The sequence below is a fragment of the Strix aluco genome, chromosome 2 (assembly GCF_031877795.1).
Source record: "Strix aluco isolate bStrAlu1 chromosome 2, bStrAlu1.hap1, whole genome shotgun sequence".
Taxonomy (NCBI): domain Eukaryota; kingdom Metazoa; phylum Chordata; class Aves; order Strigiformes; family Strigidae; genus Strix; species Strix aluco.
The window spans coordinates 47,058,524-47,072,745 of NC_133932.1; the positions used below are offsets into that span (position 1 = coordinate 47,058,524).

Below are 14,222 nucleotides of genomic sequence, written 5' to 3' on the forward strand. Positions count from 1 at the left end.
GCAGGTTGCAGGGGAGAATTTTTATTTTAAATCTATTTTTTAAAACATTTTAATTAAAAAATGTAGAAAAACAGGAGAAGATGAGACTGAAAAGAAATGAGAATGTTATATATCTCTTTCTAAAACCATCTTAGAATCAAAGCTCCCTGAACTCTTAGAAAAAGGTGAGTTTTGTATCTACAAAAAATGAGTTAATATTTCAATTATTAAAATTAAAACATTGCTTTTTATTCTATAATAGAGAATAAACATTTTGGATGCATGTTTCTTACGTCTCTAAAAAGATTAACTTATCTTCACCTAATTAATCTAGGTACTATTTGAAATAGCTTTGAATGTTTTTAGTGTTTCCAGAGTTTTTTTTTTTATTGGAAACCGATATATTTATAAGCTATTAGAAAAAAGGATTGGTGTTTTTCATACGAAAAATGTCTTTTGACTGACTGTCACAAAATATTTTACTTGATTATCTTAGCATAACCATTGTTTATACAGTAAGGTTTTTTTTTTTAAAGTTAAAGAGGTTGTTTAAATTCACTCACACAAATACTGCCAATGACTCTTAAAAAGCCAGTCTTTTGAGCTCTCGTTCAAGAAGCCAGCCATAGTTCTAAATTTTATAAAACTTCAGGTATATATTGCATTACAAACACAAAATACAAGATGCATATAAGCAAATAATTGTTTTCATATCTCTTATTTTAGACATGCTCCCAATTAACTTGGCCAGACTCCTTCTAGGCCACACGTTTTTCCTTATTGGATAGCCTAGTCTTGTGTATCGTATTTAAAAGCATTTATGTTATCAGGTAAACTTTAAAAAAATAGTTAGAATGCATACCAGCATATACTTAAACTAGGACTTCCTATATACACAGACATTTATAAACATCTGTGTAGATAAAATACACAGAATCTAAATTTCACATTTACTGAACTGATTGAGGACATTAAATTGTATGCATTACAGTACTGAGGTACTGAGAATTTCCTGCAGATGGTTAGAAACCCACAACTCAAGCTGCTGCTTATGGAAGTTCTAGTGCACTGCCCACAGGCAGCATTGTTTTCAAGAACTTGCCTCTTAAGTAATGATCTAGAAACCAGTACACAATACTGAAATAAAGTTACTGATAAAAACAATGAAATTACATTTGCAAGTAAAAGCTAATATGTAAAGCCCAAAGTTTTTGAAGTCTTTGCTGGATTTTATGCTGCAAAATTAAGCCATTCATTCAGATAATAACATGCATCGCTATCCTATTTATATTTTTCCAAACATATATTATGTCTGAATTTTTAGAAGCACACTCTTTAGTCTTGTATAGACAAGCAGTTGCTGTATAAGCATCTCACATGGTTTTACCTTAGAATATCAAACCAGCCCAGACTGGTAACACTTTTCTTCTTTAGCCCTCTTGTTAGCAGAAAGATGCCAATTCTTTGTGACATCCATAAATGAATATTAGTAAAATACCAGCTCCAAAATTTACAAAAGGAAGCACTTGAATTTCTCTCTCACTTAGTTCATTCTTTTCTATCCTTGATTCTGTTGTCTTTTCTTAATACATTTTTAAAATAATCCAAGATTCATATGATATTTAGATCATGAAAATCATGAGAACATTGCGTAATACCTTGTTGAAGGTAAAAATCTTTTACATTCCTTACCTTATACCATAGAATTTCAGGCTCCCTAAATGGAAATAAAAAATCCTCAATTTCAGGGCATGAGATTTCCTTGCTTTTGCTAAGTTCAGCTTTTTCAAAATATTTCATCTTTGAATTGTAGCAGAGTCCAGTGTCATTTTCACCCACCGTCAGCGAAATGGACACTTTCATACAGTAAGTTGAATTTCTGTAATGCAATAAAAATAGAAATAAAAGTCCAATAAGAAAAAAATAATAAATGTCAATGTACACGACATTGTTTTTAAGACATTATTTTCATCCCAAGCAAAAGATAGAAAATCAGACATTGTATTTTGTGTGTATTTTATAGCTGTTCATTATAATTTTACTTCTTTCTCAGCCACTAACTGCAATATTTAGAAGGTGCTGGTTGACCTTATTCTATGACTAAAGGTTTATCGCTCTCTTCCATCAAACACCTTCCAACATTACTGTCCTTATTGTGTATTTGAGAACAATTTCTCCAAAAGTAAATATGCAGTAAAAGCAAGACTACCAGCTTCCTGACAGACACCATATGACAGCTCTCAGGGCTGAACAGATCATATTGTAGAACTACAAGCAAATGCCAAATTGGAACTTGAGCACCACACCAAGAGCCACCTATTCATCAGATCTGAGCATGCTTTAAAGTGGAAGTGGTAACCTTTTTGCAGCCTTTAATTAAATGAGACTTGTGACCCTTCAAAAAAAATATATATATATTCCAGTAGAATATATATATAAAAAATAGAATATACAACAGAATATAGATGTATATTCCAATAGAATAAAGGATGTTTTAACTTTAAGGACTGCTAACTTGTTTACCTTAGCCTTCGATCCCCATACTCCCAGGCCAAAATGTTGCTTCAGCATTACCTACAGCCTGTATTAGTTTGGGCTTTCTCCTGCAACTTGTTACTTCGTTTGCTGCTGGATGTTGATATGCCAGGCAGCCAGAGATTAGGGAACAATGTCTACCTTCCTACTTTGCATTATGCACTTTAATTAGGCTCAAAGACAAAATTACTTGAAATGATTTATTTTTTCTTTTTCATTTGAGTTTCCAGGTGGCCAGCAAATGAGTACGTCCCACGAACACACTGTGACAATGCAAGATTTCTCTCCTACAGTTCTGTAAATGCATTTGACCCCTAATCTGCTGAAAGAGGATCCTGCAGGGCACACTGATGAAACATTAATTTTCTTATCTCCATTTTCAGATTCTAAGAGCTGATTGTTGATTTACAATAGTCTTGTGTATTGGACATGACAGACTCTCCAAGATGGCTACATTTTTTCATTCTCTTTAGATTTCTTAATATCTGTTTCCTTTGTTCAAGAAGAGGGGACAGAAATGCTTAAGGACAAAGAATAAGAGGAACTTCATTCAAAGAACTCTATAGTCCAATTTTCTAGAAAAAAATGTAAGCCTGAAAAGGAAGATATATAAGCAAGTATCAAATTAGAGAATATTCTTAGAAATGTAAATTCTGGAATGGAATGACCCTTAGCTATCCAGGACTTGAAAGGAAAACAAACACAAAATTACTCCTTTATAATGAAGCTGTAAGTATAATTTATTACCATGTTCAAGAATCTGGCTGTATAAAGCAAATAAAGTTGTTTAAACTTTGTGCAAAGCAAAGAATGCATCTACTGAATATGGATCACTCTTGATGTTTTTAAGAGCCAATTACCATTCTTACTTGTACATGCAATTTAAAATCATCCAGTATTTTAAAGAACACATTTTCATTACTGTACATTACTTTATTCCTCCATTAAGGTGCTACTTGGAATATTTATTTATTACGCAGCTTGAAAACATCATAAAAAGTCGCCTTTATGAAATGGTAAAATTCTCTTTCTCTTTTCTTGAAAGACCTATCCCTTTGAAACGGGAAGAAGGTCTAAACAATCCTTCAAGCTCTGAGGGTCAAGAGTACACTAACTAGGTGAGAGGATTCTGTTACTGGATGACAGGAAGCAATACATGGTAATGGCTCAATTTGCATATTTAAATATTCTCTTTTATTCCTTTCCATGTGTTTGAGCATTATGTTGTGTTCATAGTACTGAATCTCATGATTTAAAAATTTCTAGAAGGAGCTGAGAGAGAAAAAAACCCACAGCACTTAACTGTCATTCCACTGTAGAAGAAGCAAGCTAAGTAAAATTGTCTCACATGTTTTTTGTCTTCTTTCAGTATTCAGAGTGAATTGGCCAAAAATTCTGATTTATGTTTTGGTCTACTAAGAGCTCTGTTCTGAAACAGTGGCAATGTCAATTGCCAGATTGAATTCTTTCTGAGGAACATCTCAACAGCTGACTTTACCAGATGCAGTTTAGGCTTTCTGCTCCATAAGAAGAGAGGTCTTTTGGAAATATCTCAGAATGTTTAAAGAGGATGTTGGTATTTAATGACTCAAAGTTGTGTGTGCCTCTGATTTGAGTCATATGGATATAAGTCTCCTGCAGACAGAAGCACAAATTGACTGGGCTCTGAGGTAATTATGTTCTAAGCTGACAGATATAAGGTAATGAAACATTTTGGGTGGATACTTTGTCAGCTGAGTTCCCTAACAGAATTTTCTTTCAAAAGCCCAAAGTATCATCAAAAGAACCTAAAGCTCCGGATGCCCCCCGGTGACACAGACTTTCTTATTGTGACTCTAAATATTATCTGCACTGTCAATCTGACTCATCTCATACTCTGTGTCAGAAACCAAGACTGTTGGGATGAAACACAATTCAAAAAGAATGATATAAGAGGCAGAACAACACAAACAGTATGAGCAAAGGAAACCAAGCTAATGGCCTCACAGAACAGAAAAAGAGAAAGAAAATTAAACAGTCTCCAGGTGGGAATGAAGAGGAAGAAAGAGGAGGTGAGTTTCCTGATTACAGCTGGAGCATGATGGATACGGTAGAAATGGAGCCCCTCAGCTAGCAGAGAAAGTAGCAGGCAGCAGAGCCCTCCAGCAAGCATGCATATACTGCAGAGAGTAAAAAATATTCATGTGTTAGAACAAAGAAAATTTTCCATATGTCTCTTACTGGAGGCACCACATAAACCAAACAAACCTATGTTGTGTGTTTAAGGAAATTTTATAACCCATCCAGTCTTATATTAATTATTAAGACCAAATGCTACAAACAGTTTTTCTCCTTTTGTTCTCTAGTGTGGTCCAAACTGTGGACCTTTATCACCAGGCAGCTACACTTCAAAGCAGTACCAGTCTAAAACCTCAAATCTGTAATAGTTACTTAAGTAAAATTCAGGCAATGAAAATCACACAGGTTATGAATACATTGTAGAGGGCTTACTAGAGCTCTATGTATTTCCTCTTTCTTGTCTACACGACTAAGTTGCTTATTATGACTAGGAAAATATTCCTCCACCTGCTACCACTGATGAACAAAAATTATTTCATATGGTATGACAGAGGCTCCCCCAGTGTTTGACATGGACCTATGTGGTCACCTTCACCATAATAGGTCATTTAAACACTACTGGTCTATAAGTGTTAAAGTGAAAACAATATAGCAATCATATCTACTAAATATATTGATTCCATTATAGGTCTTTTACTTTTGTAGCCATTTATCATCCTTACAATTTTAGGGCCCAGTAGCAACAGATGTGTGATTGAATCTTGTGATAATAATAGGACAGAAAAGTGTGTAAATGGCTTAAATTCTTGATGACTTCTATATCCGAGGAGCGGTTGTTCTAGTGCCCATCTTCCCACAGTTCCCTTGAATCAATGGCTCACCTTTTCTTATCTGATATTATTTAACCTCTTGGTTGTACAGTGGACATGTCAAAGCATATCAAGCACTGATTATTGAGTCTGTTTAAATAAAAGAAGACTTCTGCTTTTTACCCTCTTCTCTGCTTGAAATGACATTCACCTCATCAGTTCATCAGTACCTATTTCACCTTCGTGTTAGTTGATCTGCAACTGTCATAGATTGACATTCTTATAGGATATCTGTCATATGAGATACTTCAATATTCAGACCCTGTGATAGAGTGTGACAGAGTCAAGAGCAGAAAAGCTCTATGCAGACAACATGGTTAAGTTTGTGGAAGAGCATACATATGGAAAAGTCTTGTAACAAAAATAAAAGTACAGTTGAGTAAAGAGATCTTGATGAAAAGCAGGAAAATGTAGGTTAAACAACCACAAACACAGACACATTACAAAATCTCTTCCTTCTCCAGACAGTGACCCAGAAGTCATAGCAACACCCTGAAGACTGCTTAATTCATGACCCAAGTTAGTAGTTTCTAAAATAAGATCAATGTTTACTTACAGTCTTCTAAGATTCTCAATTACAATATACAGCTATATCTTTCTTGAATTAAATGGATTTATAGCAATTTGTGATAGATGAACCTCTGCAATACTTTACTCTTACAACTAAATTGATTAGGTAGACTGCTTTTCAAAAAACCTTAAGATTGCAATTAACTATTTCTACAAAGCAAACTTAAAACTTGAAACAATTATTAGCAACTGAAACTGTTTTACGACTATCACACATTCATCAGCCCAAGGAATTCTAGTACTTGTCGCTATTTAAAAACTTCATTCTTCATATTATGCATTTAGAAATTAAAGTGAGCCAGTGGAGTAAAGCTCGTCATCTACCTACATAAGCCATGCTTTAACATCAGTATAATTACCAACAATAACATTATTAAAAGTTTTTCTTCAGCTGACCTTTTGAGCTGAAGAACCTCCTGACATTTTGAAGAAAAATATTTGTTTTCCTTTCTCTGTTCCTTTTCTCTGCTTGAATGGACCTCCACTTCAGGATGTTGTTTCTTTGAGATCAAAACCACCACCAGAAAGAACGTGGTGACCCAGATGGAGCTGCCACGCAAACATGCAGTGGTCCAGGTCCCAGGCTGCAGGGAGTGCCTGAGCCTGTCAATCCTGCCGGAGGGCACCAGTGATAAGACCCGTGTGCGCTGCGATCAGCTGGATGACCTGCTCAGCCTGGTGGTGGAACTCAGAGAAGAGGTTGAAAGACTAAGAAGTATTAGGGACTGTGAAAGAGAAATTGACTGGTGGAGTAGCACCTTGGCACCCATGAAGCAACAGGAGCAAATGGAGGCTCCAAACGAGGCAGGCGATCCCTGATCCTCTTGCTACCAGGCAGAAGGAGGGGACCTAAGATGGGGGAGGCTGGAAACAGGTCCCTGCTCAGGGAGGCAAGAAAATCCTCTCCCAACCTCCCTCACCCTCCATGGTGTCCCTTCACAATAGATTTGGGGACCTGGAACTTTTGAATGAAGTAGAGAAGGAGGAAGAAAATGAGACAAACAAGGAGGAAGACCAAGGTCCACCAAGGCCGGGTTGTTCCAGACCAGATATTAAAACTAGTTCTAAAGAGAACCCTAGAAGAGTCCTTGTAGTGGGTGACTCCATTCTGAGGGGTGTTGAAGGCCCAATATGCAGACCAGACCCGCTTCACAGGGAAGTCTGCTGCTTCCCTGGGGGCCAGGTGAAGGACCTCCCCACTAAACTTCCCGCTCTAGTGAGACCCAAGGACTACTACCCTCTCTTAGTTTTTCAGGTAGGTAGCAACATTACCAGGAGAAGTCCTAAAGCAATGAAGAGAGATTTCAGGGTCTTGGGGAAACCGGTTAAGGGGTCAGGGGCACAAACTGTTTTATCCTCCATCCCTTCAGTTGGGGGGATGGATGAAGAAGAATACAGGAGAACTCAACAGATGAACCTGTGGCTCCGAGACTGGTGTTACTGTCAGAGCTTCGGATTTTTCAATCATGGGTTGGTATACAGGATGCCAGACATTTTGGCATTAGATGGGATGCACCTGTACCAGAGGGGGAAAAGGATCTTGGGGCAGGAGTTAGCTGGGCTCATTGACAGAGCTTTAAACGAGATTTGAAGGGGGAAGGGGGCAAAACACCAGCCCATCTGAAGTGCATGTATACCAATGCACACAGCATGGGTAACAAACAGGAGGAGCTTGAAGCCATGATAAAACAGAAAAATTATGATGTAGTGGCTATTACAGAAACATGGTGGGATGTCTCCCATGACTGGAGTGCACCAATTGATGGCTACAAGCTCTTCAGAAGGGATAGACAAGGAAGGAGAGGTGGTGGGGTGGTACTGTATGTTAGGCACTGTTATGATTGCTTTGAGTACAAGTGTAGTGAAGACAGGAGTCTACTATAGGCCACCCACCCAGGACAGAGAGGTGGATGAAATAGTCTACAGGCACTTAGGAGAAATCTCACGATCGCTTGCCCTTGTTCTTGTGGGAGACTTTAACTTCCCAGACATCTGCTGGTAATATAACACAGCAGAGCGGGACCAGTCCTGGAGATTCCTGGAATGTGTGGCAGATAACTTCCTGACACAGCTGGTGAGTGAACTGACCACAGAAGGTACACTGCTGATCTCCTCTTTGTGAACAGAGAAGGACTGGTGGATGATGTGGCGGTTTGTGGCCAACTAGGGCACAGCGATCATGAAATAATAGAGTTCTCTATTCTTAGAGAGGCCAGAAGAGGGGGCAGCAGAACCGACGTCCTGGACTTCCAAAGGGCTGACTTTGTCTTGTTTGGGCACCTGCTTGACAGGATCCCTTGGGAGACAGTCCTGAAGGGTATAGGGGTCCAGGAAGGCTGGGCACTCATTAAGATGGAAGTGTTAATGGCTCAGGAGCAGGCAGTCCCCAGGTGCTCTAAGAGGAGCAGGCGGCAGAGAAGATCACCCTGGCTAAACAGGGAGCTGTGGCTGCAACTCAGGGAGAAAAGGAGAGTTTATAGCTTTTGGAAGAAGGGGCTAGCCACTCACAATGATTACAAAGAGGCTGTGAGGCTATGCAGGGCAGAAATCAGGAGGTCTAAAGCCCAGCTGGAAATTAACCTGGATTCAGCAATCAAGGACAACAAGAAACATTTCTATAATTATGTCAACAGCAAAAGAAAGACCAGAGAGAGCCTCCATCCCCTGCTAGATGCAGGAGGAAACATGGTAATAAGTGACGAGGAAAAGGCTGAGGTACTTAATGCCTTCTTTGCCTCAGTCTTTAATAGCAAGACTAGTTGTATTGAGGGAATCCAGCCTCCTCAGCTAGAAGACAGAGACTGGGAGAACGACCCCCCCGCAATCCAGGAGGAGATAGTCAGTGACCTACTGCATCACATAGACACACACAAGTCTATGGGACCAGATGGAATACACCCAAGGGTGCTGAAGGAGCTGGCTGGGGTGCTCGGCAAGCCGCTTTCCAGCATTTACCAGCAGTCCTGGATGACTGGGGAGGTCCCGACAGATTGGAAATTGGCCAATGTGACGCCCATATATAAAAAGGGTCAGAAGGATGATCCGGGAAATTACAGGCCTGTCAGCTTGACTTTGGTGCCCAGGAAGATGATGGAGCAGCTCATCCAGAGTACCATCATACAACACGTGCGGGACAAGCAGATGATCAGGCCCAGTCAGCGTGGGTTTATGAAAGGCAAGTCCTGCTTGACAAACCTGATCTCCTTTTATGACAGGGCGACCTGCTTATTGGATGAGGGAAAGGCTGTGGATGTAGTTTACTTTGACTTTAGTAAGGACTTTGACACCATTTCCCACAGCATTCTCCTGGCAAAACTGGCTGCTCGCGGCTTGGATGGGCACACGCTTCGCTGGGTAAAAAACTGGCTGGATGGCTGGGCCCAAAGAGTTGTGGTGAACGGAGTTAAATCCAGTTGGTGGCTGGTCACGAGTGGTGTCCCCCAGGGCTCGGTTTTGGGGCCACTCCTGTTTAACATCTTTATTGATGATCTAGACGAGGGGATCGAGTGCACCCTCAGTAAGTTTGCAGATGACACCAATTTGGGTGGGAGTGTTGATCTGCTCGAGGGTAGGGAGGCTCTGCAGAGAGATCTGGACAGGCTGGAGCGATGGGCTAAGGCCAACTGTAGGAGTTTCAATAAGGCCAAGCACCAGGTGCCGCACTTGGGCCACAACAACGCCCAGCAGCGCTACAGGCTTGGGGAGGAGTGGCTGGAGAGCTGCCAGTCAGAGAGGGACATGGGGTGTTGATTGACAGCCCGCTGAACATGAGCCAACAGTGTGCGCAGTGGCCAAGAAGGCCAATGGCATCCTGGCTTGTATCAGAAATAGTGTGGCCAGCAGGGACAGGGAAGTGATCTTACCCTTGTACTCGGCACTGGTGAGGCTGCACCTCGATCACTGGGTTCAGTTTTGGGCCCCTCACTACAAAAAGGACATTGAATTACTTGAGCGTGTCCAAAGAAGGGCAACGAAGCTGGTGAAGGGTCTGGAGCACATATATGAGGAGTGGCTGAGTGAACTGGGGTTGTTTAGTCTGGAGAAGAGGAGGCTGAGGGGAGACCTTATCGCCCTCTACAACTGCCTGAAAGGAGGTTGCAGAGAGCTGGGGATGAGTCTCTTTAACCAAGTAATAAGCGATAGGACAAGAGGTAATGGCTTCAAGTTGCACCAGGGAAGGTTTAGACTAGAAATTAGGAAGCATTTCTTTACAGAACGGGTTGTTAGGTGTTGGAATGGGCTGTCCAGGGAGGTGGTGGAGTCCCCATCCCTGGAGGTGTTTAAGAGTAGAGTCGACATAGCGCTTAGGGATATGGTGTAGTTGAGAACGGTCAATGTTAGGTTAATGGTTGGACTAGATGATCTTCAAGGTCTTTTCCAACCTAGACGATTCTGTGATTCTGTGAGATGTAGGCTGGAAAATACACATATGCATTTCATGGGTTTTTCTTAAAGAGATGGTCAAATTAGAAAAAAAGAAAGGAATGCCTCTTGCATTTTATGTATCTGGTCTAGAAGCATGGCCCACTTATTCATGTGGATATCTACACAAAGGAAAAAATTACCTAATGGAGAAACTGTGTGGAAAAGTGTGGGTCTGTCCTGCTAAAGTATCTGTTTCAATTGCTGTTGATGTGTAGCAAAGACTTTTGTGAAGTTTATCACAAAATACCTATGAAATCAACTGCATCCTATGATCTACAGACTACCAGGATGCACAGGTAAAATTCTCTAAATGTTTTCAAGGTTTTACTTTCTGAGTATTTTTTCACATCTGGAAAGGCAAAGATGTATGTATTTCACACCTAGGTTATTTTTCTTTTGATCAAGCATTGTGTTTATGAGAGTATCGCAGAGGATACACTTTTTATCACTATCAGTCAATCAAGTAGCAGAGAAGAAAAATATGAGCTGTTGACAAGAATCGTGAATGGTGATTGGACCTGAAAATACAGAACTTCCACTGATTAATATAAGGCTGAGATCTTGTTTATTCCAATACCTGTGAAGTAGTTCCTATAGACTACAGATGATAAAAGCGTACAAATGATAAAAGCATACATCTGAGAATCTTATTTCAATTGATTTTCTCTTCTTTTTTTTTTTTTTTTTTTTTAAGAAAAAAAGCAGAAATCTGTACTGTAATCCAAAATATCCATGAATGGACATAGATCAACTTGTCAAACCTCAGACAAAATCTATACAAAGAATAGCTTTGAGAAGCTTAAAGAAGGTAGAAATTTAGGAGTAGAAATCTTGAGAATGAGTTTGTTTTAGTAAGATTGGATTATCTTTGTTGATTGTTTTAATTTCTTTGGGGTTTTCCAAAACCTTTGCATTTACAAAGACATGACAGAAATATCTTTCTGCTTCATAAAATCAGGTTATTAATCTTCTCCTCTAATACTAAACAACACAACACATAACATCAATTCACTCTTAGAAGCAATAATTGAAAAATAATTTGATGAATAAATAAGACAGGACATTGGAAAACACTTCAAACAGCCTGTGAAGACCAATTTCACACACAGCTGAAAAAATAACTTTGCCTCATTCTGCCCCATGTGAAAGAACACAAGGAATATGGATTAACCATATTTTTCTAGAACAGGAAACTTGTCTTCATGTTTACAGCATTAATATATACCTCACTTCTCTTTTTAAATGTAAGTATATAAAAATCTCTTGTAGGTGATTTATACTTCTTTTTTTTTCTTTTTGTTGTTCTCTGGAGGTTTCATGTTTTTATTGCCATGCGTTTTTCATTCTATCCTATATTTCACCTGTAAACAAGAGTTGATTACATGGAAAACATCTCCTTTAAACTTAGTGAAACACCAAGCAGAAGAGAGAAGAAAAAGGGATGTATTTATCACTTTGCAGAGAAAAAAAAAATCTCCAGGAGAATTTGACCTAGCAAGTTGTCATTTAACAGTAGTAGAGAGGTAAAAAAACACATACAAAGCCCCAGAAATTAACTTCTGAGCCATGAAAAAAACATCATTTTTTAAAATAAAAAGAAATAGGCAGATAATCAACAAAATAGTTCTCTTACAGATTACATGTTAAGTCACTGTATTAAACTCTTTGTCAGGTAGGCAATAGACAACAGTAAACATTATACTTCCAGATTAAAAGAAAAATTAGAAAGAGAGCAGTGTATAAAAGATATGTATGTTTTTTTCATTTAGCTTTGCCTTGCATTTTTGTGTTGTATGTGAACCCACTGAACATATGTGATCAGGAACACTCTATATATCACCTTCATACATTACCTTTCGCCAGGCTGCTGAGCTTTCAATGCCACTGGAAGACACAATCCCACAGCACTGGATGTGGGATGGATGGATGGATGGATGGATGGATGGATGGATGGATGGATGGATGGATGGATTTTTTGCCCTCTTATGGAAACTATGTGGAGGCAGCAACTTATGCATCATCACAAGAAAAATCAGGGAAGGAAATTATTGCAGTACTTCTAAATTCTACCATGTCAAATATCTCCAAGACTTTTTTGACCTTCATATAAGATGTTGCAATTACATTTTCATACACTTATATATGTTGAAGTAAGGTCTAAAAAAAATCTTGAAAATATAAACACTAGTCAGTACTGATGCAGTAGTGCTAACACCATTTTGAAATTAATAACTTCATAGGCTTGCCACCACACAAAAAACTGTTTCTACTGTCCCTATCATTATACTAAGAAAACTATTCAGAACAAAAATTACACACAGGCACAGATGAGAAACTGATAGTCAGTAACATCAAAAAGCTTGGTGGTTTTGCTACAATATGTTACTCCAGACTTTTTTTTAATACCATTGTACATAGTCCAATGTGGTATCAGTTAATCCAGTACAAAAGTGTCAATACATCTGCATAACATGAAAATACAATGAATGATTACACTAGGAAAGAGAAAAAAACCACATGCCTTTTAATTCCTACTGTTATACTGAATTTTGTGTATAATAGTGTTGTAATATGAAGCACAAAAAAAATTAAAAGCCATTGTAAATTCCATTTGAAAACAAACTAAAGAAAAGGGTGAGGTGACAAAATTACTAGAAGTCTCACAGTCAGCATAATGTTCAATGCTTTATAGTTCTTAATACACTAGAGATTCAACCAAGTTTGTAATTTCTGTGTCTAGGAATAGAAGAAAGAACAATCAATCTGAATGAAATTTATTTAATTTTTGATAAAGATAGATAATGAAGACAATCATCACAGAATACTAGTAATTGCTAATAGCACATTATTAATAGTTTTTTCCCATTACCACTGACTAGTGTTATCTGTACCATTTTATAGATTTACCATGTTACAGATTCATATTGCATTTATATTAAAGCAGTAAATTCCATTTCATCTTAATTCAGTTACATTCAAATGCCACAATATTATTAATAACTTTTCCATACATACACAAATGTATCCTAACACTATTTCTGTCTGACTTGGTACATTTGTGTAGGACCATTACATTTAAAAGAGCCTAAAGCAGCAATACTGACCATCTACTGATCTATGGATTTGTGTTGTAACAGTCAAGAGCCTGTGGGGCAGGCAGAGTCAGAAACTGAGAATCTTAATATTAAAAGAAGACTTTTTTTTTTCCCCTCATGATGTCTAATCTCAGATTTTGTATATTCTTAATCAGTCTATCTGCCATGATGTAGTTGCTTTGAAAAATGGCACTGGGTAACCTGTATTGGCTAAACTAACTGTGCTTTAATTCACTTATCCCATGATACTTTCAAAATTAGCTAGAACCTTTTTCTACCGATAAGTGAAGCTTTTACTTTACCTGTTTCATTCAATAGATTTTCAAACACTAAAACATAAGATCTAAACCATACAAAATACAAAAAATGGAAGCAAGAATCTGTTTGGGGATTTTTATTTAAGACAAAAAATCAATTTAAATCATTTTTTTCTGAAAAATGAATTACATTAGCAGGTAACTTGTCAGAGAGAAAAGAACAGGAGGAGGAGGAATAAGAGACACAAGGGGGAGAACAGACAAGAGAACACACACAGAGCAGGAATAGTTTATATAAACTTTAGCACTTGCAATATTGACATCTACATTTAAAGGAATTGCTTAGAGAGCTAGGCAAATAAAGCATGATTTCTTTATAAAATAGATCTCTAAAATGGGCCAGATTGGTTACTCTTATGAAACTCTGATTTTTT

The 14,222-nt window shown here is 38.2% G+C and overlaps 1 protein-coding gene across 1 annotated transcript in view; it reads right to left on the minus strand.

The window, feature by feature from the left end:
• IL1RAPL1 (interleukin 1 receptor accessory protein like 1) overlaps positions 1-14,222 on the minus strand; it is a 792,200-nt gene that overhangs the window by 297,827 nt on the left and 480,151 nt on the right. Inside the window, exon 4 of the mRNA XM_074816883.1 lies at positions 1,672-1,858. Coding sequence (XP_074672984.1) covers positions 1,672-1,858 — 187 coding nt within the window. The remainder of the gene's footprint in view (positions 1-1,671; positions 1,859-14,222) is intronic.